Source organism: Myiozetetes cayanensis, unplaced genomic scaffold (assembly GCF_022539395.1).
Source record: "Myiozetetes cayanensis isolate MyiCay16 unplaced genomic scaffold, myiCay2020 scf5-8, whole genome shotgun sequence".
NCBI classification, from domain to species: domain Eukaryota; kingdom Metazoa; phylum Chordata; class Aves; order Passeriformes; family Tyrannidae; genus Myiozetetes; species Myiozetetes cayanensis.
In genome coordinates this window covers 75,167,216-75,193,150 of record NW_026087742.1, presented here as the reverse complement: position 1 = coordinate 75,193,150, position 25,935 = coordinate 75,167,216, and the positions used below count along the sequence as shown (strand labels likewise).

Here is a 25,935-nt window from a genome sequence, read left to right as displayed (position 1 = left end):
AATATGATTTGATGTATTTGTACAGTATACTGCCTTGTTATCACTGACCTGCAGGGATAATTGTACAGCAGCCTGCTTGACATGGTATTTAATAAATTAGGACAATGTTTTAAAATAACATACAAGGTTTCATGCAGTTTTATTTTCTTAGAGCAAGAAAAATCAAAACCTGAAAGACATTGATGAAGACAAGGGATTTGCATCAAAAACTCTGAAAGTCTGAGTCTGTAAGCATTTCCACACTTTCCAACACATACCTCACCCTGCCCAGCACTCTTACCAAATTTAAAGCACCAGAAAATGAAATGTTCTCTTAAGACCTGAAACCTTACCTTCCAACTTTTCATTTTAACATGTATATGACTTAATAAAAACTCTGTCATTTATTTTAGTTCAAATGTTTGGTTTGTTTTTTTCTAAAAGCCTAGATTATTTTCTTCGATTGGAATTAGTAACATTTCAGCTCTTGCTTATTCTTTAATGACAAAGGGAAAGTAGCTTATGCAATGTCTCTAATAGGTCAGCATTGTTTTCCCATCAACTCCCACTTAGCTTTCTGATGATGATCGGACTCTCCTTTTCATACCAGTAATCCCGTGGGTATTCCTCCATACAGCATGGTTTGTGATGTCAACTCCTTTAACTAGTACAAGGTACTGGGAAGGCATATGTACATGCATCATTTGTTTTATATTGTTGTTTGCATGCTATTTTTATAGCATACTCAATGCTCATTTTCACATTTCATACTCTGACTCATTTTTCATCCTGTTTTCTTCTCCCTATCCATCTCGCCCTGCTGAGTAAAGCAAAAATCCATGAATGAGTCAGAGTCAAACTTTCAAAGTCACATTGGTCAGTGGGGTTTGAAATTCAGCAGAATGAGATTGCTGTGTTTTATCTTTCCAAAGTAGAAAATAACATTTCCTTTCTTCAGTCACAATAAAGTTTTGTCTCATTTTTTTCCAGCTGTGTTAATTTTCCTGAAATCCAGTCTAAACTATGATGCTCATTAGTGACTGATGTAACTAGCTCTTTCTGTTCTTTCTATATTATCACTATCCTAGTCTAATTCCTCATGCTATCTTGTCATCCTACCACCAAAAGCAACTTAAAACTCTTATAATCTATGCGCCATTCTAACATTTGATTGTGTTTGGTACTTTCTATGCAGTACACTGAAAGGGAGACATTGACATATTTTAAGTAAGAATGAGGAATTAATAATTTCTCACGTATGTAACTTTTAAAGTTTTTTGCCTATATACACCAGAATTAAGAACAGCATCCGTTGTGATTTATGTTGACTGGATGTTACACAATGTTATTATCTTCTCAGCTTGCAAGAGCCTAGTTTTCAGTTGGAATACGCACTATTTCTGCCATGTTAAGCTTGTTATCAAATCCTCAAGCAAATCTTTCTCGACATTTCACATAGCACGTAATAATTCAGCTCAGAAGCTGTAGCACCACACCATTCCTTTTGAAATATGAAATACTAAACATGACTGGCTCAGGGTAGGGCAAACAGTTATTTCCTAATGCAAGCCAGGATGGTCAGTTAGAAAATGAGGTGCATCTGCAGTTGCTTCATTCCAAATACTGACCAACAGTGTCTTCTAACCTCACAGAACTCAGCAGATATTTGCTATTACCAGCATTTCCTTCCACTAATATTTAAACTCTTCTTACCTATGAACAGATTCCACTCAGTATCCAAATCAGCCTGATTTGCTAGGCAGCCCTTCATTACATTGAGGCAATAGTTGTTGCAAGGTTTCACAGTGGGAAGTCCTCTGCAGTAAGGGCAGTACAACATCTTCATTAACGCCCGGATGCACCCTGGGGTGGGACTGACCTGCAGAGTTTAAGGTGGGGAAAGAAAAAGAAAAAGGAGGAAATCAATCTCCTGTTCTGTGAATTTCGGGATCGCTGAGATTATGTCTCTCAAGCAATAAGTGCAGAAGGGGCAATTTGTGAAAAGAGTTCAACCCTTAATAACACTCTCTTATGAGTCTAATCGATTCCTGCCAATTATCTTCATTTAGCACAGCAGTGACTTTCAGGAATGCAAAAATCGACACTCCCCTACTGATGGCAGTGCTTGTCTCCCCAGCCCTCCCACACAAAATCTACTGAAAAGTAAAGGAAAAACATCCAGGGAATCAGCTGGATAGTAACTGACTGATCCTAATGTGGAGGATCCTGAGGAGACTTCTCACTCTTCCTATGTAGGCTGGAACTGTCAGTCACATCATCACTGGATTAAAATCTCTTTATCAAAGCACGATAAATCCAGGATAATCTTAACATTTTTTATAAAATTATTCCGAACTGCACCATGACAGAGGGATATCATTCTGTTTTCAGATGAAAATACCCTTCAGTTTTCTCAGAAAATTTCATAAAGAGATCAGACAGGGTTTGGTGTTTTCTTGTTTTGGTTTGGTTTGGTTTGTGGTTTGTATGCTTCCAACATCTCAAGTGACAAAAAGCATTATAGACAACAGTCTAATGCATTTCCATTTACATATCAGCATGACAGGTGTCTGCACATGATGAGCTTAAAAGAGACAACAGAGACAATGGAAAGACACCCAATGAATTTAGGATTTTTAGTCTAATTTGTTAACACTGGGCATAGTTGACAGAAGGAAGTAGTGTGTAGATATAAATTTTTAGCAATAGGTGTTACACTTTGCTCTAGAATGGTATGGACTTCCTGGAGAAGGAACATGGAGGCTGGGGAAAGGTTTTTGAGTAAGACTTCATTATTTGTAATGATCCTTTATCTCATCTTTTTTAGTCATCAACATGCCAGGCATCTATTCAACAATGTGCCTTTCATGTTCAATGGAGAGAAATAGGTCCTTTTTGGGTGGTTTTTTTTTATCCCATCTCTTGAAGGGTAGGATTAATCATCTTCTGGAAGACATCCACTGAATCATCAATATCTAAATTTAAATAAAAAAATTGGTCACATTTGACTACATGCAAAGTTCCTCAGGTAAATATTATTTTGTTGCTCTCTTTCATATTTAAATGTTACATCTCAGACTTTTAAAGTTATGTGTACTAGTACAATGTACATTTTCAGGCCAGAGTTTCTAACTTGGATTAAAAGTGTACACTAGGTACTACTCACAATAGCATCTCGTCATGGTGCAGAGGAGCACAAGTTTCTCATGACGGAGTGACAATCTAGAGCAATGAAAAAGGGCTACAGATTCCTCAGTGATTTCAAAATTCCTGGACAGGAGATTCCAAAGCAATGGCACTTCTTTCATTCATTCCGTTGGTTTATGAATAAATGCAACACTTCTAATATGAACTTGAAGGGATTAAGCTGTTTTTCTATAATCATGCTAGCTTGTGCTGAAAGCATGAATCAGACTTTGCACCATAGGGGTACAGGCTAAAGTTACTGATGTGGTTTGTATTATCAGGATTATACTAAAATTACACTTCTTTTCCTCTGGAATTTGTTTCTTCATTTTTGATGTTAAATCGTTGATTTTCAGAGAACTATGCAGAACATAGTCTTTACATAGGACATTTTTACATGAAAATGGTTCTGTTATGAGATACAGAAGAGGCCTCTGAGTATGCTCAGAAAGGATTTTTGCCTTAGTTTCCTCAGAAAATGTGCTTTACTAGCATAACACTGATGGTGTGTGTGAAGGTATATTAATCCATCCTTTTCCAATAGCTTTTGAACTGTCATCCAGTTTCAGTCAAATTTGACAGTGCACTTCAGGTGTCAGTACATTAAGATTAACATGTTTTTTTTGAAATAGACAGCTGAGTGAAGAAGAGGAGAGAGGCTCTATTATTGCCTTTATTGGGGAAAAGGGTGAAAGATGAGGTCAGTTCCTCACAGATATCAGAGAATCTGTGGGGAAGAATGATGCTATGAATGACTCACAAGTTAGAAGAAGCACCATTAAACTGAAAAAAATCTAAATTCAAGAAGAGCTGAACTTTATTATTTCCACTGATCAGAACTACTTTTTAGAGTCATTTATCTGTTTTGTATCTCCAAACCTAGAACACGTCAATTTTTACAAAAAGACAAGTATGCAGAATGCATATATTTATGGTCAACAAGCAAATATTAAAAGTAAAAGTGAAATTGCTTCTTAAAGCCAGAGACATTTCTATCTGTGGGCCCTGAGAGTTTCAACAGCAAAGTTCCTGTCATGCTTAAAATTATGTGTCTTCCCAGTTCCAGAAGTCTTGTCAACACCAAGTTGTCTGCACCTAGTTGACCCCTAAGTTCAGCTGGAATTCACACATTTAATTCTTGAAAAACATATCTAGAAGAGCGAAGACAGTCTCTGTCTTTATATTATATTTGTGTAAAACAATATCATCAATATTTATGTGAACCTTATTTTATAACAAGTGCAGTCTGAGAGGAAACTATCATATCTTAGTCTGTCAGAGGTCCAGATCATATCCCCAGTCTGCTAGGACAGGACCCTAAAAGGTCAGTTAGAATACCTATTTACACAAACCCTGTGAATCTTCAATTCTTGTCATGTTATAGAATTGCTTTAGCCAGAGTACTTCCAGACACAGTCCACTATGAAGTAGTCAGGACAAATTCTAACTATGCAAAAAAGATTGAGCAGGACCAGGATGTCATTTATCTTGCCTAAATGTTTTAATATTCCCCATACAAAATGGTGAAATCATAACCAGCATTTTACAAGAAAGAAAGGTGCCCTGCTTACGTTAGGAGAGAATTAATCAGTTTTTAAGAGAAGAGGTCAAGCTATAGGTCCAAGCAGAAAGCAGATGGAGAAAGTTTCTACAGAAGTCTCTAACATATCTATATCAGCATCTGACATAACTACATCATCCTCGGACAAAGACAAACTCAAATAGATCCTTGCTGATCAAGCTGGATGCTGCAGATCTTGATTTTGCAATATGCCATGCTGGTGACATAAAATACAAGTACACATGCTGCCTCTCCTGGCTTACATTCACTTTGCTTGCTGCTACCACCTTCTGCTACAAGCTGGCCACATCCCATACTACTACATAGTATCTAGCACTACATTCCTCTGGGTCCCACTTAGTGCCTGAGTGACTAAAATACACAATATTTTGTGTGGTTATTTTTCAACTCAAAGTGTTTGGAATAACAGGAGTCAGTAGTGTAAGTAATGGGAGTAAAAGGAATCTAAATATAATGTTGCGTGTTGAAGTGAGACAGGAGGTTTGATAGTGCTTAGGGTCTGTGTTGGAAAGAAGGGAGGAGTCCAAAACAAGACAGGTATCTTCATGCAGGTCTCTGGAGGAACTCTCTGTCTTGCCAACAGTGCACTGAATGGAGAGAGTCAGATGGAGAGGTCCAAAACACATCTGAGAGGATGGCTAACAATTAAGCTGTGACCTGAGCATAGGATGAGTCCTGTTCTCAATCTTGCTCCATAGTCACCTGTCACTTAGCAATACCGATGTACCTTTAGGTGCCCAAATTGTACCAATAGTACAGCTACTTTGGAAGTCTTAAGGCTAATTTAAGTGCTGTGTTACAGCAGTTAAGTGCCTTTCTGAACCCAGCCTTCACTGAGCAGTTAAGTTTCAGTTTTCATCTTCAGCTGTTTTTTCTGTACCTTTATTTTCAAAGAATACTGTCAGGTCTTTTTCCTCCCTCAACAACAGCTGAATTATCCTTCATGCAAAAAATAATCAAATTTTTCTCTAAGATTCTGAAATCAGAAAGTAGATATGAATTTCATTCAGAAGTATTCAAAACGTGCATTTGCTAAGGAGAGCTGTTCCTCAGCTCAGAAGTTTCAGTGTTTTTTTCTGTAACTAACATTTGTGAACAAATATGGCTTGACTTTTTTTCTTTTTTGTCTTTTAAAATACATTGCAATTTGCTCCATTATGGTCACAGAAGAGAAATTTGCATAGACTTTAAAGTTTAGAAATAACTAGTCCTTGTGTAAACCATAAATCAATCAGATCACACTGAATGACATAAGTGGGGAAACTGCTATAGAGGAGTAATGCTGTCTCCCTGACTGACTGGGACAGTTTCATTTTAGTGTAAGCGTAAGTGGAATATAGCACATCAGAAAAGTGCCTTTCTGAGTTTTGATTGAGCCTAGTAGCTGCAGTACATGTTACATTACTGCATTTTCTAATATTTTCTGACAGCTCCAGCTTTACCTAAATGCATGCTTTTGCATACATGCAAAAACCCCTAAAAGCAATATTTTTAATGGCTTCATTACTAAACACTTGTTTTCCCCCTTCAGAAACTCTAGGAGGAATATCATTTCATCTAAAAGACAGATTTTGCAATGGTGAACTTGCAAATATAAATAATTGAGGAGAGAACTTCTTTGGGTAAAAGCCAGGAAATTTTACTCTCTTGTAACATGGCATTTACAGGTTGCTTTGTTATGTATTTGACCTGGTTTCATAATCAAAATCCTTGGCTTTGCCAGTATATGAACATAAATCCTTTTATAAAAGATCGGAAAAACTGACTAAACAAATGGTCACCTTTAGAGGGATCAAACACATGACATACGGTTTCTCTGCTTTTATTTAGAGGAGATTTCTTACCATTGGTATACATTGCCTTGTAATAAAGTAGGGTTGTTCTTCCAAAGTTATATTAAATGTATCTAGACTCGCAGAATAAATCCATACTTAGGTCCAAATACTGTAATTTCTTGGCATAAAATAAAATTTGTCAAATATGAGCAAAATGAATCAAAAGTGAGACCACATCAAGGGACACAGATGTTTCCTATGCACCCAAAGGAACTCTTCCCATTTGCAAACATGAGTGACTCCTTAGCATGAAGGTCTTGTGGGGGAAACTGCTAGGAGGAAGCAATCGATTTCTATCCAATTGGCCAAGGAAGTAGATGCTCTTTAAAAACACCTCTAGAACAACCCATCGTTGTGAAGGAGAAGAAGATTATATTTTATTTTTCATAAGCTTTATGAATGCATTAACAGGCTGTTGGATAAAAAATGGAAGCTTCTACTTCCTTCCCATTTGGTGCTAAAGATGAGGGTGAGGTATATTCCTGCAATCCCATGTTAATGCACCATGATTGGAGAGAATTTTGAAAGGAATCCCTGTCTTCAACACTTGAGTGTTGGCTAAATCATCCAGCTTCCCACTCAGTAAGCTGACGTGTGTCCTGCACAGGCATGGTGCATTGTCTGAGAAACTAAGGTACTGGCATCCTTAAATTATTTTTTGGATCTCTGTGCAGTCCATCTACAACTTACTGATAGAAAAATGAGTAAGTTTCCCATGCATAATTTTACTCATAGCCTAGTTATCTCAAGAGTTTACAGAGGACTAGAATTGTAGAATCTCAGAATATACTGATTTGGAAAGCATCAGGATCACTGAGTCCATCTCCTGGTCCTGTGCAGGACACCCCAAGAATCACACCATGTGACTGAGAACGTTGTCCAAATGGTTCTTGAACTCAGACCAGCTTGGTGCTTTGACCACTTCCCTTGGGAGCTGTTCCAGAGCCCAACCACTTTCTGGGTGAAAAACTTTCCTGATAGCCAACCTAAATCTTCCCTAACTAAATTTCATGCCGTTTCCTCAGGTCCTGTCACTGATCACAACAGTGAAGAGATCAGCATGTGCCCCTCCTCTTCCCCTCATGAAGAAGTTGTAACTGCAAGGAGGTCTTCCCTCAGTCTCCTCTTTTCCAGGCTGAACAAACCAAGAGACCTCAGCCGCTCCTCATACAGCTTCCCCTTAAGTCCCTTCACTATCCTTATGTAATAAAATGCTTATGTATGTGGCCAGGTCAGAGTCTTAACTTGCATATATTGGAATGTCTTGACTAACTCCAAAAAGTCTCCCCACATTTTTCTACCAAAAAGCTAATGTATCAGAGGACAACTTCATGGTACAATTCTAGGGCTTACCATCCAAACACTCTCCTCCTAGTCTAATTCTAGCAGTTCTATAAAATATTCTAATTAAAATCAAATGGGACTAAAAGATTAGAGGTTCATGCTTGTGATTTCAGAAGAGAAGGAAGAAGAAAGGATTCTAGTTGAGAATTGCTGATTATTGCATTCAACTTGTTAGAACTGAGGAAAGAAAAACATGATTTCTGATCACCCATCATAACAGTCAGGTAACCAAGATCCAACCGAGATATATCTTGAAATACACTTTATGGACTTCACAAGATTACTACAAACCTTTGGATCATACAGCTATCCTAAAAGCTACAGGTCCTTTTTTCTTTCATTTCCTCTTTAATTAACTTCAGTATAAAGACTAAACTCCGGCGCAATCACTCACTAATTTTTGCCATATAGATTTGACATTATCTTCTCAAGATGTTACAATTACTCCCTATTGATTTTTGTTCTTGTTTGTTTTTAATACTGAGAAAAGCAGGTAAAGCTTAGCTAGTAATGGTGGGTTTGCTCCTTTTGCTCATTCTAGATTTGCTAACTGTTGGATCGGAAGGATTAATTTTTCTCCTTGAGCATATTTTACCTGTTTTCATGTGTTACTGATGGTTTCACTTAATAGTCAAGGCACCAAGGAAGTTCTTTTCAGCAGATTTCAGCTGAAATTATGTCTGTTTGTATCCAATTAGAACTACATTAATAAGATTTTTGATGCTCTATTGAAGTACTTCTCATTATATGTTAAGTCCTTAGTTCACTGCTTTTATAGCACAATCTGATATAAAAATGGAAGTACAGCATCAGCCATACTCGGTAATTTATGTTGTAGAGGGTCAATTTGAGAATATTTGCTTATTTCAACCAAAAGCCTAGTCAATTACTAACCTTCTAAAGATAAAAATAGCTATCTCTTTAACAGTTCATAGCATCCCCGATGACTGAAAGCTAGAAGACCTGGTTTGAGTAGTACAGCCTTGTACTAGTGCCTTTGACTTTGTGCTTGAATGATATCAAAATAAAAAAACTACAGCCACTTAAATAGCTGCAAGATTCCCACAATTCTGGAATAGTATATCTCAAGAATTTAATGATATAAAACATGGTAATTTTAATATTTTTATATCCAAGAAAATATTTTTATAGAAAACATAATGTATAGTTCAACATGTTCATTAAAATACTAGAAAAAACTTAAGGCAATACAGTTGAACCCTAGAGAAGTTTTACAATGTAACAAAAGAAATTGCATATTTACTATCTGATACAAAGTATGCAACCTTAAGAGAAGAGGAACTTTTAGCCATTATTCTTGTTCGTTGTCCTTTTCCAGTATTCATGACTTTGAAACCATGAGAAATATGTCAACTGCCTTTCTTTCTAACACCTGTTAAAATCTGAGGCATTTTGCATACTTATTTCCTCATGTCTGCTGTGTTCCAGTAGGTGTATAGTTCTCAAAGGTGGACTAATATTGCTCCTCCATTTTACAGATGCAAAACCAAAAACCTTACAAGCAATTTTTAAAGGAATTTAAATAGATAAAACCCTAAAAGTTTAGCATCAGAATTTTTCAACACTTCCTAGAAGTATCACTCTCATCTATAATTTGCCTAAGTTATCATGTCAAGCAATTTTGAAAATGGTTATATGAAAATAATGACTGGATGTCTCTAAGCACAGGCCTGTACATCAAACAATAAATAACTGTTGCAGAGATGAATTGTGGAATTTCATAATTTCCCTACAGAAGTCAAGAGCAAAAAAACACAAGGATAAAACACTCAGATGTTTATTTGAGTGAGACTAATGCTATATTTACAGAGGAAAAGAGTAGCTTCTCCTATTTTTGGGAAACTGGGAAAATTACTTATCAGATGATCTCAATAAAGAAAATCTAAATTTAGAAAACCACTTGAAAAGCAGCAGTGACAAGATATTTTGTGTAAGGCTATTTTTAAAATCTCTTGATTAATTTCTGAATGATCCTCTAAAGTAATCTTATTTTTTTTTACAAAATAAAATATTTGAGCACTTAGATGTAAATATTAAAATTTTCTTAAATCCCACTTTACCTGTCTGAGATGTAGTTAAATTCAAACAAACTGGGTGGAAACGAAAGTTTCTTTGGCTTAAAATACTGCAAACTGAGAAAATACTCTAGGATATGGGGATTTAAATACCATGAGATAATATTGAAAATATTGTGGAAAAATATTTATCATTCTCATCTGTTTTTAGAGTAATCCCACATTAAACAGAATTTGAGGTACAGATTCCATCTGTTACTTTCCTATCATTTAAAGGGCAGCACTAAGGTGAAAAATCTCTGAAACAATTTCTTCCATTCACTCCCAGAAGATGAGAAGTTTTCTATTACACAGAAACAAGGAAGGAATCTCAGAGCTGTTAGGCTTTCAAATCTCTTCTGGAACATAAACTTTAAGACACTCTCTTAATAAAAAGTAGTTACTCTGCTTTCTTCCCAGAGAAAAAAACAAAACTGCATCTCACTAACAAAGGAGTGTGTTCATTTCTTCCAGTCTCATGTAGAAATGTCTATGGCCTCCACAAGATAAGAGGGGCTTGGTTTAAGAGGAAAGCATGTGCCATTTAGCATAAATTACAGGGCTGAACGTAGAATAGTAAGTGACTGTAAACAACAGGGACCAAAAATCCCCTGAAACTGGCTACTTCAAATACTTTGGGTAGCAAAAAGAAAATCCATAAAGACCAGCATTTTAGAAGAAGTCCTTAGTGTGATTTGTTCAAGTAGAGAGAGATAGAAAAAACTGACCCAGACTCCCTTACAAAATAGATTTCACTTCAATACAAACACAAACATCGAAAATAGCTGCTTATTACTCTCTCTTGTGTTGCTATAATCACTAATCCATATGCAAATATCTTCATGTGCATCTTTAAAGTTAGGCAAGAGAAAATCCCCCGGTTTGTGCAACAGAAGACTAGGAGGATCCTACTGAGCCATGATATGCAATTGCCTTGTAGAACAGTCAAGTTAAAACAGGCATTAGGAAAGAAAGCTGAGGAGGAAAAAATGCCAAACTGTGCTCTGCACAGTCAAAAAAATGTGGCTTTGTGCTCCCTGTGAGGGGAAAAAAATGTTGTAGAGAAGTAGGTTAAGTATTGCCCAGGTACAAATCAGAAATAGAAAGGGAGGTCCTTGATAATCCAGAAATCAAACCCCCTGATAAGCAGAAGGAAAAGCTCTGAGGAAAAGAGAACTGTCACAACAGGAGATAATGATCAAATTGAGCATTTAGACATTTTGTGCAGCAGTACATGGACAAGAAAATGACGTGAAGAATGGTCAAAGTCAGTCCTACTTGTAACACCCAAGAAGTTTGAAATGCAGACTATATACCTGAGAGCAGTCTTGCTGATTGCCTATCTATGATTCACAGTGCCAACCAAAGAAAGAACCTCAGAAAAAAAATGGTTGTCTCAGAGGGAGAGAGAGAGACAGAAGCGGTAAAAGTGTTCTGATCACTCACAAGTACTCACAAGTACCTCTTGTTCCCTGTCTACTGATGTATGAATTGTTTCATTGACTTAAAAAGGGCATGAAGCGGAATGGTGCAGGGGACTGTGGAATGTCTTATTTGAGCAGTGTCAGCAAGAACACACTGATGAGACAGAAATAAATGCATACATAATATTGGCAGTCTTGGCTGATGATAAGTTATGCAATAATTTGAGGTGACAAGTGACAACAGATTGACTCAACTTCTCTCATCTCCTTTCTGCTCTAAGAAACATGGATGAAGTAATGATGCAAAAGACACTTTTAAGGTGGTCACTGTTTAGTAAGGTGATCCGTATCTGAATTAGTTGGCAATGGCAATCTCCTAGACACAGCAAGTAAGGATATGTAGATTTCTTACAGCTGTCTTCCTACATAACTCATACATTGTCTGGGCTGCCTATCGGCAGTGACAAAGGATAGGAACTTGGTATACTAGTACTAAAAGGAGGATGTTCTACTTGTAGGAATAATGAAGCTGGTAACTTCAAGTTTGATGGCTTTGCCTACTTGGTAAACCTCATCATGTTCCTATATTGAACATTTTCCAAGTAAAATCAAATGGTAAAATTCCATTATTAGTCCTGAGGTATTTGGAAAAAAGGCTAAAAGATATCCATAGAAACAAAATATGATTTCTCAAGTTGCTCATACTTTTGGTCCTTCTCCATGAAAACCAAAAGGCCAAATAAAGAGCGCTGGGTTTTGAAATAAAACAAAATTATTATTGCTGATTATTAGCAATAGGCTGGTCACACCATGTCTGAGACCATGTAGGTACAAAAATACAGTCATGACTTCATCAAGGAATGTAAAGCCTGCTTTAAAGTCTGACTATTTTCTGAAGATCCTCCAGTCCAGCACAAAGCAAGATGTTAATCATCTGGGACACAATACAATATAATATTTTGCTTATGGTCATGTTTAATTTCATGATGTGAATTAAGCACAAGATGGAGCACAATAGATAGGACAGTAAAACAAATTCTGTATGGATCATTTGCAAGTACAGAGATCTAAAGGGAACATATTTAAAATTTTCTTGAGTTCTAACATGAAGAAGGATGTCAGATCTTTGAGATATACCAGCAAGAATCTAGTCAGATACACTGCTGGGTTCTAATAACCAACCACAATGTCTTGGTAATATATTCAGTGTAGCATAGAAGCAGAGTGATGCTTTATAAATAGTTCGCTATCTATTTATAGAATCCACAAATGCCCAATGCATTATGTGGGCCCAAGTCATGTGAGATCCTTATAGCTCCATGTTAACATTTCCTCTTTTATGGTCTTTCAAATGCTCTTGTTAGGTTTTCACAAAGCTAGTTGTAAATATAAGTACCATGTATAAAATATTTAACAGATGCTCAAGTATACCTTGGGATGATGACTATGATCTGGAGTGACCTGTTTATGGGATGTGTGCCCACATTTCTGCTGACTATTGCATTTGCAGGTTTTAAAACTGCACAGTTGAAAGTAAATCTTCATCTCATCATTTAAGCATTATTTTATTTTCTTTTTAATCCCCTCCTGATAACTTCTTCCCTACAGGCACAAAACATAAACAACAGAGGGGTCTTCACTAGGGTGTCCTACTTCCATGACACTCTAAGACAAATATAGTGAGATGATTAAAACAAGAATAGTTAGAAGAATTAATGTCTCTACAGTAAGAACAAGGTTTCTTTTCAGCATTTTGTCTCTAGCTATCAACTAAAGAAGAATGCGGTCCAAAGAACTAGCACTGGATGACTACATAATATGCAGCCAAGTATACGTTTTCCTAGGGAATGTTTTACTGGATCATATAAAACCAAACTAGTCCTGTGTAAAAGATTGCACTTTCTTCCTCCTTCACACTCAGATCCACAGAAACATAAGAAAACAAGAAATCATGGCCATAGAATTTAAAATTAGACACTGTCTTATTCCCTCATAGCAGAAGGGTGAACTACTGCAGCAAATTGCTTCTATGATACCTAGTATTATAAAATTATACTATAGGTACTGTAATTTTAGGAAAATAGTTCTAGTGGAAAGCAAGGACATTGTAGCATTTGTTTGAAATACACAAGTACTCAAAGACATAAAATTTTTTCAGTTGATACTGGTCATTTGTTCACACTTGCGGCAAGCAGATCAAACCTACTCTATTAAAATATCTGACAATCAGATTTTCTTTCTTCTTTTACTTTGAGATAGACTATACATGAAATTTACTATTAACTCTTCATTTAATCTACCATGTATTTTAGGTTAATGTAAAAGATGGAAGTAGGGTTTGTAACCATATGAAAACATTCCTCTTAGTATTTTGTAACTCATAAATTCTCACCTGGTAAGCTGTTATTCAAATTACTTTTTCTTTACTCCAAACTGAGCAAGAAAATGCATTTTGTGTTCGATTGACTAAAAAACAACAGATCCATAAATGTGAAAATTAATAGAAGATATTAAGCAGGTAAAGAATATAGCCCAAGATTATTTTCTTTTTCTTAGACATTTTGTCTTAGTAATTAAAAAGCCAGTTATCAGTACAAACTACTGTAATTGTATTGATTTACAGTTCTCACTTTCTCAAGTGAGGAAATCATTCTTTTATGTGCCATCTTTTAGATCTGTCAACAGCTTTGAAAGTGCTTATTCTATATCATCCTCAGCGGGCTGGAAGTGCTCTGCAGTGTGCACTGAAGCCCCTGCCCCAGATGCACACTTCCCAGCTGTTGGCTAAGATCAAGTGCATCATCTTGTCTTATCACTTTATTATCTGACACATCCTCAGCTTAAACCTTTTATATTAAATGGATTTGGAAAGCATGGGAAGGAGTAATCACTTCCTCCATCCACTCCATACATCAACCCGAAAGTGCAGTGCTTCCAGCTACTGTGGTCACATTGTGACTGCATGTCAGGATGTGATATCTGTGCATTAAACCACACTGTGTGCTCCACTCTTCTTTGAGATAGAATCTGGATCTGTCCTGCTTCCACAGATCTTTTGGTGATGCAATCAATGACTACAACACCACCCACCCTGCTGAGCCAAGGTTCTCCATGGGGCTGATGCAGCCACTGCAGCTATGCTCTTCATGGAGGACTCCTGAAATCTGGGGTCTGAGACAGAGTGTATTTGGGGAAAGCTTGAAATTGCCACTGCCCTTGTCCCTGCTGGTATCACGCTTCCTAATAGACTGTCCCAGTCCTTCCAAAATAAATAGAACAGTCTTGATTGTGCTGGTTGTGTCTTGGTTGTGGACTGAACTAGTCCTGAATACATCTGCAGCCAGACCAGGGAAAGGATTTTTATATTTCTCCCTCAGCACACCCAGTTCTCCTTTCAGACCTGGAAAGAAGTTCTATAGCTTGTAAAATAAGATGTCAGTCCTTGCTGGATGGCAAAACCCCCATTCATGTTGAGCCTGAAAGGACCACACAGATTGGACTGAATGTCAATTTGACCCATGTCTCTAAGTGGAAAATGACTGAATTTACTGCTAACTAAGTCAGAAAATCCAGTAAAAGTAAAATACAGTGCTATATAATGGCTACCTGGCAGTAAATTTGTATTTAAGTTATTCCATTGCCATTTGTCTTTATCTGATTAAGCCACCTGATTTATAAAACATGCTGGAATACAATTTATATGCAGCAATATAATACACCTAGTGGTCTGGTTTCCAGAACCACAAGGATAAACATGATCAAACCATAAAGGCACTAAGTGCCACATATCCATTTATAATGCCTGCAGAAAGATGTCTCATCATTACCATCTCCGGTATGGATGAACTGTCAGCTACACTACCACAACCTCTTTCCAAACCTTTTATAAGTAAGGAAAGTCTCAGTCATGTTCAAAACACAAAAGGATTTCACAAATTAGAGGGTAAAAGATGCCTAGTTTCTATTATAAACAGCAGTGGAGTGAATGAAATAGATACTGGACCAGCTACTAAGGTTCAAGTTTTTACATGGGCAAGTGCAGTGAGGTTCAAAGCTGTCCAAGGTCCCCAGATTTAAAAGATTGTTTTCATAGCAAGAGAAAGAGTAAATTTGCTCATGATTACTTGATATTCAGAATCCATGCACAACATAATTTAAACACAACAGCCAATTAAAGCCACCAGTAACTGAATTCTGCAGCACAAGTATCTCTGACCCAAGAAGCAAACTGGCATTACCTGCTGATTATCCATATCAGTAAAATGCCATTTGATAGATGACCTAAAAATTAATTTTTGAGGTCTATTTCAACCGGGTACATCCAGTTTGCTCCTCTCATAACAAAAGACAGTTTTCTAATTAACAGAGAAAAATCATGGTATAAAAGTAGTCCCTTTTTGTGGTCAATGCTTATTTTCCATCTAATTTTGCCACCATCACTCTGCACCTTAATCCACAGTCCCACAAACCTACAGCATGAACAGCCCACAGAAAAGTAATCAAGTAAAGTAAGCTTTTTTCGAAAGTTTCATTTGATGGACACTGTTCTACTCTTAAGTAAGTGAAATTAAAAATAAAACAGGTTAAAGTAAAAGTTCAACAGTTTTTACAGTTTATAAAACAATACTTCTAATGAGAAGTTCTTGATGTTAGCAAGCCATCCAAAATAACATCAGTTGAAAGGCTAGATTTTATTTCTGAATTAGTCTAACAAGGGTAAAATTGATTTCTAGTTGCAACTAGTCATAGAATCACAGAATTATTTAGGTTGGCAAAGACTGCTGAGATCACTGAGTCCAACCATTGGCTCAGCACTGCAAAGGCCACCACTAAACCATGTCCCTAGAGTGACACATCTACATGTCTTTCAAATACCTTCAAGGATGGTGATTCCACCACTTCCCTGGGTAGCCTGTTCCAGTACTTGGCAACTCTTTCAGTGAAGAGGTTGTTGGCAAGATCCAATCTAAACCTCCCCATCCACAACCTGAAATCATTTCCTCTTGCCCAGTTACTTGTGAGAAAAGATTGGAGGTGCTTTAAGAAACCTGGTGTAGCAGAAAACATCCCTGCCTATGGCAAGGGGGTTAGAACTAGATGATCTTTAAGGTTTCTTCCATCCCAAACCATTCTATGTTTTCCCAATCCATTCTACAATTCCATGATTCTGTGACACCCACCTCACTACAATCTCCTTTCAGGTAGTTGTACAGAGTGATAAAGTCTCCTTTTAGTCCATAGCAAAACTTTCCCTCATTGCATTAATTTGATTTTTTCAGCAACCTTCCTTGTCTCGCTGAGTGTCTCCCATCTTTCTGTTAGATTTGGTGATTTTCTCCTTGTGTAGGTGAACGTCTAGGCTTTCAAGGACAATAGAAAAGGAAGCTGTGAGGTCAGTTTAAAAAAAAAGAAAAAAGATTAGAATATATTAGGGGGCCCAGACCTGCCCTTTGCTGTGTGCCAAAAGACCAGAGTTGATCTTGTTATTCTGTCCATTGGCTACAACTATATATATAAAACCCGAAGATAGCTTTGGTAAATAACACTGTAGCATACAAAAGTACAAAATAATGCTTCAGAAATATTCCCTTGTACAAGAGACTCCTGAAAGTGGGTTCCTGCTATAATCAGCCCTTTACAACCCATATTCCCATTTCTTGTTCTACCTGCCACAGTCATAACTGGCTGCATGAACACACTTAAAAATGGTGAGATCAGTGACATTTCTGCTGCTAGAAATGGAACAAAAATAACTGTTGGGCACTTATTAACTTATTATGATTAGAAGAAGCTAAAGAAATGAAAAAAAAAAAAAGAAAAAGAGAGAGACAAACACACTGAGCGAAGACTGAAATCCTGAAGAATAGAAATTGGCCTCTTTCTCCTTGTCTCCCCACCCCTCTCTCTCACCCTACAGTTGTCAAGGGCACTGAAAGACAAGCTGAACCAGAAAGAGTTTCACTAAAGTGGGATCTCTTCATTGAGAGGAAAAGCATTAACAAAATCCTTTACATATTATAGCTCCAATTTAGATGTATATATTCCCTCTGTAGTAATTGAAAATAGATGTGAAAATGTTAATGCTATTAGTTATGGAGATGGGTGCACAGAAAAGAAATGAAATTTCTTTAATATTGTGGTTTTTAACATAATGGTTTTACTATATTATCATTTAATATCTAATCATATGCTACTGAATAAGCAAGCAAGCAAGACATTATGCACTGCATTTTATTTGTTTATTTTTTTAATGTCTGATTAGTAAGTGACAACTAGAGATGGTTATCACAGAAAGCTGTTACATTACTTACTCATCTAATATTAGCTGACTCTCTCTCTCCCTCTCAGTGAAAGTTTTAAAATGAGAATAACATTTCAAGAAAAAAGGCAACACACCGTGGGCTATCTTGGCTATCTCATGAAGAGTACAGTACACTGCCCTGCAGACGTTACGATTGTTTCATTACATGCATTATTTTTTTAAGTTCTGTAAATAATATGGGTTTATTTTCATTTATTTTAAAATAATATAAAAATACAGTATACAAGAGAAAAAAAGAGACAGAGGACGTTCATAGAATCATTATATTGGAAAGGAACTCTAAGATCATAAGTCCAACCATTAACCTAGCACCACTGCAATTATTTTTCTTAATTGTTGGGTCTTCAAATCTGTGTAACTTGACAAAAATATGGGGCTTGGTCCACAAGACAAACCTGAATAAATGACAACCTTTTCTCAGTCACAAATTTGCCAAACAGATCTGATTCAGAATCAAGAGAAACAAGTCTATAGTAGGGAAAAAATGCAATTTGGATTGTTCAATGAATGTTGGTGTCATTTTATAGATCTTGAGCTTGCCCATATAGATTTCTATGTGGCAAACCCCTTGCTGTTGTATCTCAGGTCCAACAAAGTACTTATTATCTTCTTCTAGCTTTCAATCAAATTACTTGTTTTAGCATGAACAGTAACTTTACAGTCTACTTCTAGAGACAGTGAAAGAAAGCATTTTAAACAACTCAAGAAGATCAGAAAAACCATTCAAACTTTTTTTTCCTTTTTTTTTAATGAAACCTAGAGAAATTTTGGTCTCAAAGTCTTCAGAGGTTTCTGAACTCAGAATTATTTGATATCACCAAGTATTCTGAATAGAAGAATTAAAACATGGGAAAATTAAAGCATGTGAAGTATAATAAATGAAAATTTTGTGGAGTGCTTATACCCATTACCTACTCATTTATAAGCACGAAAGAAAAGTGAAGATGGAGTTGCAGATATCAAAATCGAGTGCAGTCTATTCTGGGAACCATTTATAGTGTAAGTAAAAGTGTAATTAAATAATGACTTCATTTCAGCAGGATCCCATGATAAGAATCAATAGTCAGGCCACTGATCTTGCATTAATTTGCCCTTACATTGTCACTAAATCTTGTCACAGCCACACTTTCATGACACCCTGAATTAACCTTGACTATAACCTTGCCTTTAAAAGAGAAGTGGTTTTTCTTTTTTTTCCTGCTCTCCGAAGGCTTCAATAGCTGCTTTCTGGGATTAATCATATTCAGCAGAAGTCACATATACAAGACATGATCTTCCATTTTGAAAGGTGTAACAGGTATAACAATATTTGTCCAAAAATATCTTCCACATAGAACCATTACATGAAACTGTTACATGTATAACTTATCTTTCCCTTGCTGAAAAACAATTTCCTTTTACTTTAAGCCTTGGAAGTAAATAATTAATTTTGATTTGAGTCATAAATCCAAAAAGTGTCCAAAAAACCCAACATATAAAGATGCAAAGAAAACCAAACTGAACACGACTGAAATGTTGCAATATTATTTTTAAGTTTGTGGCCCTGATGGTGATGTGCTGGTTTTTTTTTTTTTTTTTTTTTTTTTTTTTTCATGTGCAAAGAACCTTCTGATCTTCTGCAAGTCAGTGAGCAGCACTACATTCTCATTTTGCCTGGACTGTATTTCCTGGCTGAGACTTTCTGCTCCTGCAAGTACAAAAGACTTCCTGCTCCTTACAACTCTTTACAAGATTCACTAAAAAAATAAAATGCTTCAGAAAATTTTGTGGGTGCTATTTTACAGCTTTAAAACCATGTGAATGCAAACAAAAAGCAGCTTCCTGTCCAGATGATACAGTAGGATTCATGAAGAAACATCATTTTCCCTTCAGGGCGTTTTAGGAAATGTGAAGCCACAATGAATCTTTACCATTCTGGGAACACGAAATGTGCTCTTTCAATCTTGTCTAAAGAGTTCATATTACATAATTTCTTCTCTGGTGATACTTCATTAAGTTGCACAGAAAACTCATTATCCTCCCTCTCTGAAAAAGTCAATACAATAACTGGATCTTTTAATAAAAATAATCAGTTTCAGATTCTTTCCTTTCCTGGAGACTTAAAAGCACACTGGTCTTTGGAGCTCACTGCGCCCACACTGCCTTCTCAATCTGATATCCATGGGGGGGTTCATCCTACATATTACAGCCTACCTTTATGCCGGACCTGGCCAGGTTGCTCTCAGCAAAATACTGGATTGTTTTCTGTCTTTGACTAAGCAATGTGATACTCAGCTTTTTAGTGAAAAGTTGCCATATTTTTCAGACTCAACACTGGCCCCTGAAGCTCAGCAGTCAGACTGTGAAGATGGTACCAGCAGAGTAGAGAGAAACAGAGACCAAAGAGCTTGGTATTGTTTGGGATCTTATGTTCTTGTATATATGTGTTCTGAAACATGGAAGTGCAAAACCTGTTGATGTAACCTATAGCAAGGAACTCAGTTATGTGGAGTGATAGGAAGTTTAGCATGTTATATATTTGCTTTCATGATTTTTTTTCAATGGTTTGAATTGGAGGGAACCTCAAAGATCATCTAGTTCCAACCCCACTGCCATGAACAGGGACACCTTCCACTACACCAGGTCACTCAAAGCCCCATCTAGCCTGGCCTTGAATACTTACAGGGATGGGGTATCCACAACTTCTCTGGGCAAGCTGTTCCAGTGCATCACCACCCTCACAGCAAAGTCCTTTCTCAAGCATGATCTAAACACACCCTCTTTCAGAGTAAAGTCAATCCCCTTGTGCTATCACAGGCCCTTGGAAAAGTTGCTCTCAAGCTTTTCTGTAGGCCCCCTTCACATAGTGGAAGGCTGCCCCAAGTTCACCTGGAACCTTTTCTTCTCCAGAATGAATAACCCAAACTCTCTTAGCCTGTTCTCATATGGCAGGTGTTTCAGAGCTCTGATCATCTTCACGGCCCTCCTCTGGACTCACTTGAGCAGGTCCACGTCCTTCCTGTATTGGGTGTCCCAGAGCTGGATGCAGTATTCCAGGTACTCCAGGAGTCTCACCGGAGCAGAGAAGAGGGCGAGAATCTCCTCACTTAGTCTCTTGGTCACGCTTCTTTTGATGCAGCCCAGGATGATTTTGGTTTTCTGGGCTGTGGGTGTACACTGCTGACTCATGTTGATCTTCTCATCCACCAACACCCCAAGTCCTTCTCAGCAGGGCTTCTCTTGATCTGTTCTCCGCCTAGACTGTATTTGTGCTTGGGATTACCACAGCCCAGCTGCAGAACCTTTAACTTGGCCTTACTGAACTCAAGAGGTTCACACAGACCCACTTCTCAAGTCTGTCAAGGTCCATTTGGATGGCATTCCTTCCCTCCAGCATGTTGACTGCACCACACGGCTTGGTGTTTTAATACAACCCTCTGATTAGTACTACTATATTCCTTGCTAATTGTTTGTTTTGCTGTCCTGTATTCAAAGGTCACTCAGATATGAGAGGAAGCAACAGCTCAACAAGAAATCAATATAAAATACACAATACTCTCTCTTTTTTAGAAAAGTCACTGCCATACAAATGTGTACTTATTTCTGTCTTAATCTTTATTCATATGGATTATTGCCCGGCTTTGTATGACCAAAGAAAAGGTTTATCCTCGTTACTTAACTGGGCAATGGTTCTATAAAATTCAGTTTTAGAGGTTCAATAAAAGCATGATAGTGAGTAATAAAGCTTAATCTACTCTAAAGTATTATCTAATATTCATATAAAAACATGAGAAAGCTTTTGGGAGAGTTTGAGTTGACAAGTCAGCATTACACATGCTTTGTCCATTTTCTCATTGTCAAACATCCAAAGAGAAAAGGATGATTTTCCAGCACTCTCAGTATTTAGCTGACATTATCTTCTTGTAATAGACCAGACAGAGCAATTAAACAAAGCAAAACCAGGTAACATTGACATAATGTTGATAAACTAGTTCCTGCCTTTTCATCTTCACAGCAGTCAGGGTATCCGGTAGTTCAAGAAAAATCGAGCAAGAAAAAAACAGATTTATTTCCACAAGAGAGACTACAAGAGTGTTCCAAAAGGTGCACTGCATCTCATTTTCTTTTTGTTTTTGACATTATTATTTGGTAGAGAGGATACAGACAGAGAGGTCTACTTGCACACAGTACGAGCTAAGAGTTAAAGAAAAAAATATTCCATGTTCCATACTGGCAAACTAACTACTTTTTTTTTTTCCTATAAGCTAATGAGACAAAGCTAATATCTGCTTGTCCTTCATCCCATAACACATTTATTACAAAATGACTATTCAAATTACAGTCACATCTTATTAGATAACAGATGGTCTTATCTAAATTGGTTGGTTAATTCAGGTTCATGATTTTGTATTAATAAAGTCACAACAATGATTCAAGACTTCCTAGAACTCTTTGTGAAGTCAGCCATGTCTTGCAGCTAATGACGGCTGTTCAGCAAGAAGCAACAAACTTACATAAAGGCCACTTACACAAAATGTGTTACATCAGTTCCTTAGGAATCTTCATTATTGTGCCCTGTAAGTGCATTTCTTCCACCATTGATAGGTGCCAGAGTGTATTTTCCCATTTTGATGTACACATTAACTCCACAGAAAATAAATGAAGATAATTACAATAGAAAAATCTGCAAAACTGACTTGACCTTCCACTTTTATTTTTTAGAAAAGATTTATGCTCACTAACAAGATTTCATGTCAAATAAGCTTTTCCAAACATATAATAATTCTGCTATAAACTTTCAGTTAGCAAAATATTTTAAAAAAGATGAACAACAGAAACCTGGCTACAAGTACTTTCTGATTGTCATATGTGGAAATTTAAATACTATCTTTGCCACGTGCTTCTATTTTTTAACTAAGCATTTCTGTGAAATTGAGCACAACAACTTATGCTTCACAAACTCTAATTTAAAATTCACATTCTTATCTCTCTTATCTTAATTCTGCAGATACAAAGCTGATCTACTCACTGAAGACAGTATAGTGTAAATGTTCCCTTATTCAGGAAACATTAAGGGAAGGCTTAATTTCCTAAAAAGCTCTCCTTCCTGCAATGTGTTTTTTCATGTGGCTTGAAGATCAGGTTCTGAAATAGTTATGCTGCCCTCTTCACAGAGCTTATGTATCTCTACATTCCCTTAAGAGAGCTAGAGGTCTCCTGAAAGCTAACATGGAGTTCCAATGCCTGGAAGCTCTCTAATAAGAAGTTTTCCCCTGAAGCAAATGCAGTAGCTGTATAAGCAGGCTAACCCATCACAACAGCAAATTGAAAAAAGCTGCAAGTCCATGACAGAAAATCTAAGGCAAGGCCTGCCAGACATTGAACTACCTCAGATGCGCAGCTGGCTCACTTTGTATACAGCAGCCAGTTCTGATTTACTCTAGGTTTATGTCATGGATTTGATGGCAATGCTCAAACAAGATGAGCAATAAGATGGACTTTTCACATCTGAAGCAAAAAATTAGGCTGGTTCTTAATACAAGTCAATACTTTATTTGTGCTTAGGGAGGTCCCAGAGATGGAACCTCTTGAGCTGTGCTGAAGCAATCTGACCTGTTTGAGGTCTCAGTGTGGAATTGTCATCTGTCTGCTCTGGTGGCAATAGAGTACCGTTTTGAGGGAGGTCTTTCTCTAGGATTGGCACAAACTATTGCTGAAAGCTTGAACACATAGAAGCTAATGGCAAGAGTGGCAATGCAACAGCCTTCATTGGGTCTGGAAGATAAAAGGGATGTGATTGAAATCACACCTTCAGCATCCAGTAATACTTCTTGATTCAGAGATAATTAACCTGGAAGCAGTTGCAAAAGTAACTGAGAAATCCTAAGAGAAGAATCAGAAAAACACCTGATAGTTGTTCCACCTAGGCCTTCTGGGGATTAGAAGTATGAGATTCCCAAGTGACAATACCTTCTGAGCCTTTAAACTAACAGCTACACTATACAAACACCAACGTCACATCTCATAAGCATCCTGTGCAGAACAGAAACAGTTGTAATGAAAGAGGACACAGGTTTTGAAAGATAACTACAACCCTGCTGGTAGTATTTGCATCCTACAGTTGTAACATGAAGTCCGTGTACTCTTAGAAACTGAAAACCACCAGAAGCAACACTGCCAGGTCCACTTGGAAATTCACCTAAGCTCTTAAAACAGAGCTCTGAAAGTAAATAATTACATCAGAAGTCCCTCTTGAGTCAAGGGGGAATAGATCCAGAGTATTTAACAAAGCAGTGCTGTTTCTTAAACTCAGGAAGATGCCTTTTCTCATGCATATTCTAACCACCCCACCCTTCTCCCTTTTTTTTTTTGTGGAGTTGAATGCTGTTTTCAATTGACGTAATGATTTATTTGCACTAGATTTTGGAAGAAAAGATGTCATGTGCATGAAAGGAAAAGGAATTTTGAACCCACATAGTACAATTTTTCATTTACATTAGACAATGCATATGACACCACATAAAGAAGATAAAAAGGCACATCTCTTTGTTGAAGTGAAATATACTTACATTTCAAAGCAGAGAAAAAGCATTTGCAATTTTTGTGCTTTGTCTGGAGAGTGCTACTGTATATATTTAGTTCATCTCATTTAAAAAGCCCAATCTTTTTGAGTTCTCTGGCATGATAACAGTTTCCCTCTACTGTTATTTAATTTATATTTGATTTCCATTATACTTTATGCCAAGTTTTGTGGGTTTTTTATTATCATTTGTAAATGATGAGCACAAGGTGGGCGTTAAGAAAAACAGATGATAAATTACAACCTATCCATAAAATTGCAACTCCTAATTTATGTGAAAAATTGAGGTAGGTATGTGGGCCAAGGTTTAAAAAACAACCAACAAAACAACTAAGAACCTGTAACAAAGTTGACTCGTTGAGTAATTGCAAAACAACCAGGCATCTCACAAATCCTATTAACTTGCATGGAATAGACTGTCTGCTCAGTCCTTCTGAAATCTAGGTAGTAAAACTTAAGAATCCAAATATGATGTTAAGACCATCAATCTCCTTTAATAAAACAAAAAAAACACACAAAAAAACTCCCCAAACAACAAAACAAAACAAGAGAAAGAACCCAATCATTTTCCAGTAAGTATCCATTGAAAAAGAAATTGAATGTTTTATAGAATTTGAAATAGGACTATCATTTAAAGGTGCAAGAAAATCAAAACAAAGAATGACACATAGAATCTCCTCTAGACAACTGAGAGAACATTCAATAAAAGTATCACATAAAGTCAGAGAAAGACTTCTTCAGTCTAAATACTTATCTGCTGCTTTATCCTATAAATGTACAATATGCAAAGCAATAGGCAAATGCAACTTTAACAGAGTCAACTGCCTTGAAAGCTTTTATGTTTTTAGAGTGCAATGAACTGTAGTATAAAAAATGCTACTATAATGCACAGAGGTAAAGTGTTTCTGAGCATGATATAACCATTTACGATGTCACAAATTTTATAAAAATTCCCAGAAAAATGAGAGAAATAAATCAGTAGAAGAAGTGATTGTATATATGGGGGTAAGTGATCAATGACACAAGTATCGCAATGCAACAAGAAGAAATAAATAGTTTTCAGAGAAGTGAAGCTGTTATATAGTTGTAGGGGTAAGTACTATGGCTGCAGTGTGTGCAGGTTTACAGTTAGCTGTTTTTGTCTAGAATCTCTTTTGTAAAAGACATAGAGAAGGTATAGAGAACATAGAGAACTTGCCTTGAAGTGCAAACATTTTTAGAATTACTTTCAAACAGCTAAAACAAGTGCATAAAAACGTTTTCTCAAGCACAAAGAAATTAAACCCAAATGATAAAATTATTGCAAATAACAGTCTTCATATTTTGAAGTTCCATGATTTTTTTATACTTCCTCTAAAAGTGAAGATTTTAGAACAAAAGATGAAGTAATTAATTAAACTAGAGTTACCTTAATAAATAAAAATAAGCTTACAATGTGAAAATAATGTAGAAATAATGTGAAAATAATGTAGAATGAACTCTACCTTTTTTAAGAGTTACAAAAGACTACTATGTCTTAGTCAATAACAAAATAGGAGTATCATCTTAACCAAAATCCCCAAACATTGACAATTTAAAAGGCATATTTTTCCTCATTCTTGGTTGATTTACAAGAATCAAATTTTTCCC

General features: G+C 36.6%; 1 protein-coding gene across 2 annotated transcripts in view; it reads right to left on the bottom strand.

Moving 5' to 3' along the window:
* The window catches only part of GPC6 (glypican 6), a 756,668-nt gene that overhangs the window by 205,265 nt on the left and 525,468 nt on the right, over positions 1–25,935 (bottom strand). For both annotated transcript variants that reach the window (XM_050334036.1, XM_050334037.1), the window contains exon 4: positions 1,693–1,858. In XM_050334036.1, coding sequence (XP_050189993.1) covers positions 1,693–1,858 — 166 coding nt within the window. The remainder of the gene's footprint in view (positions 1–1,692; positions 1,859–25,935) is intronic.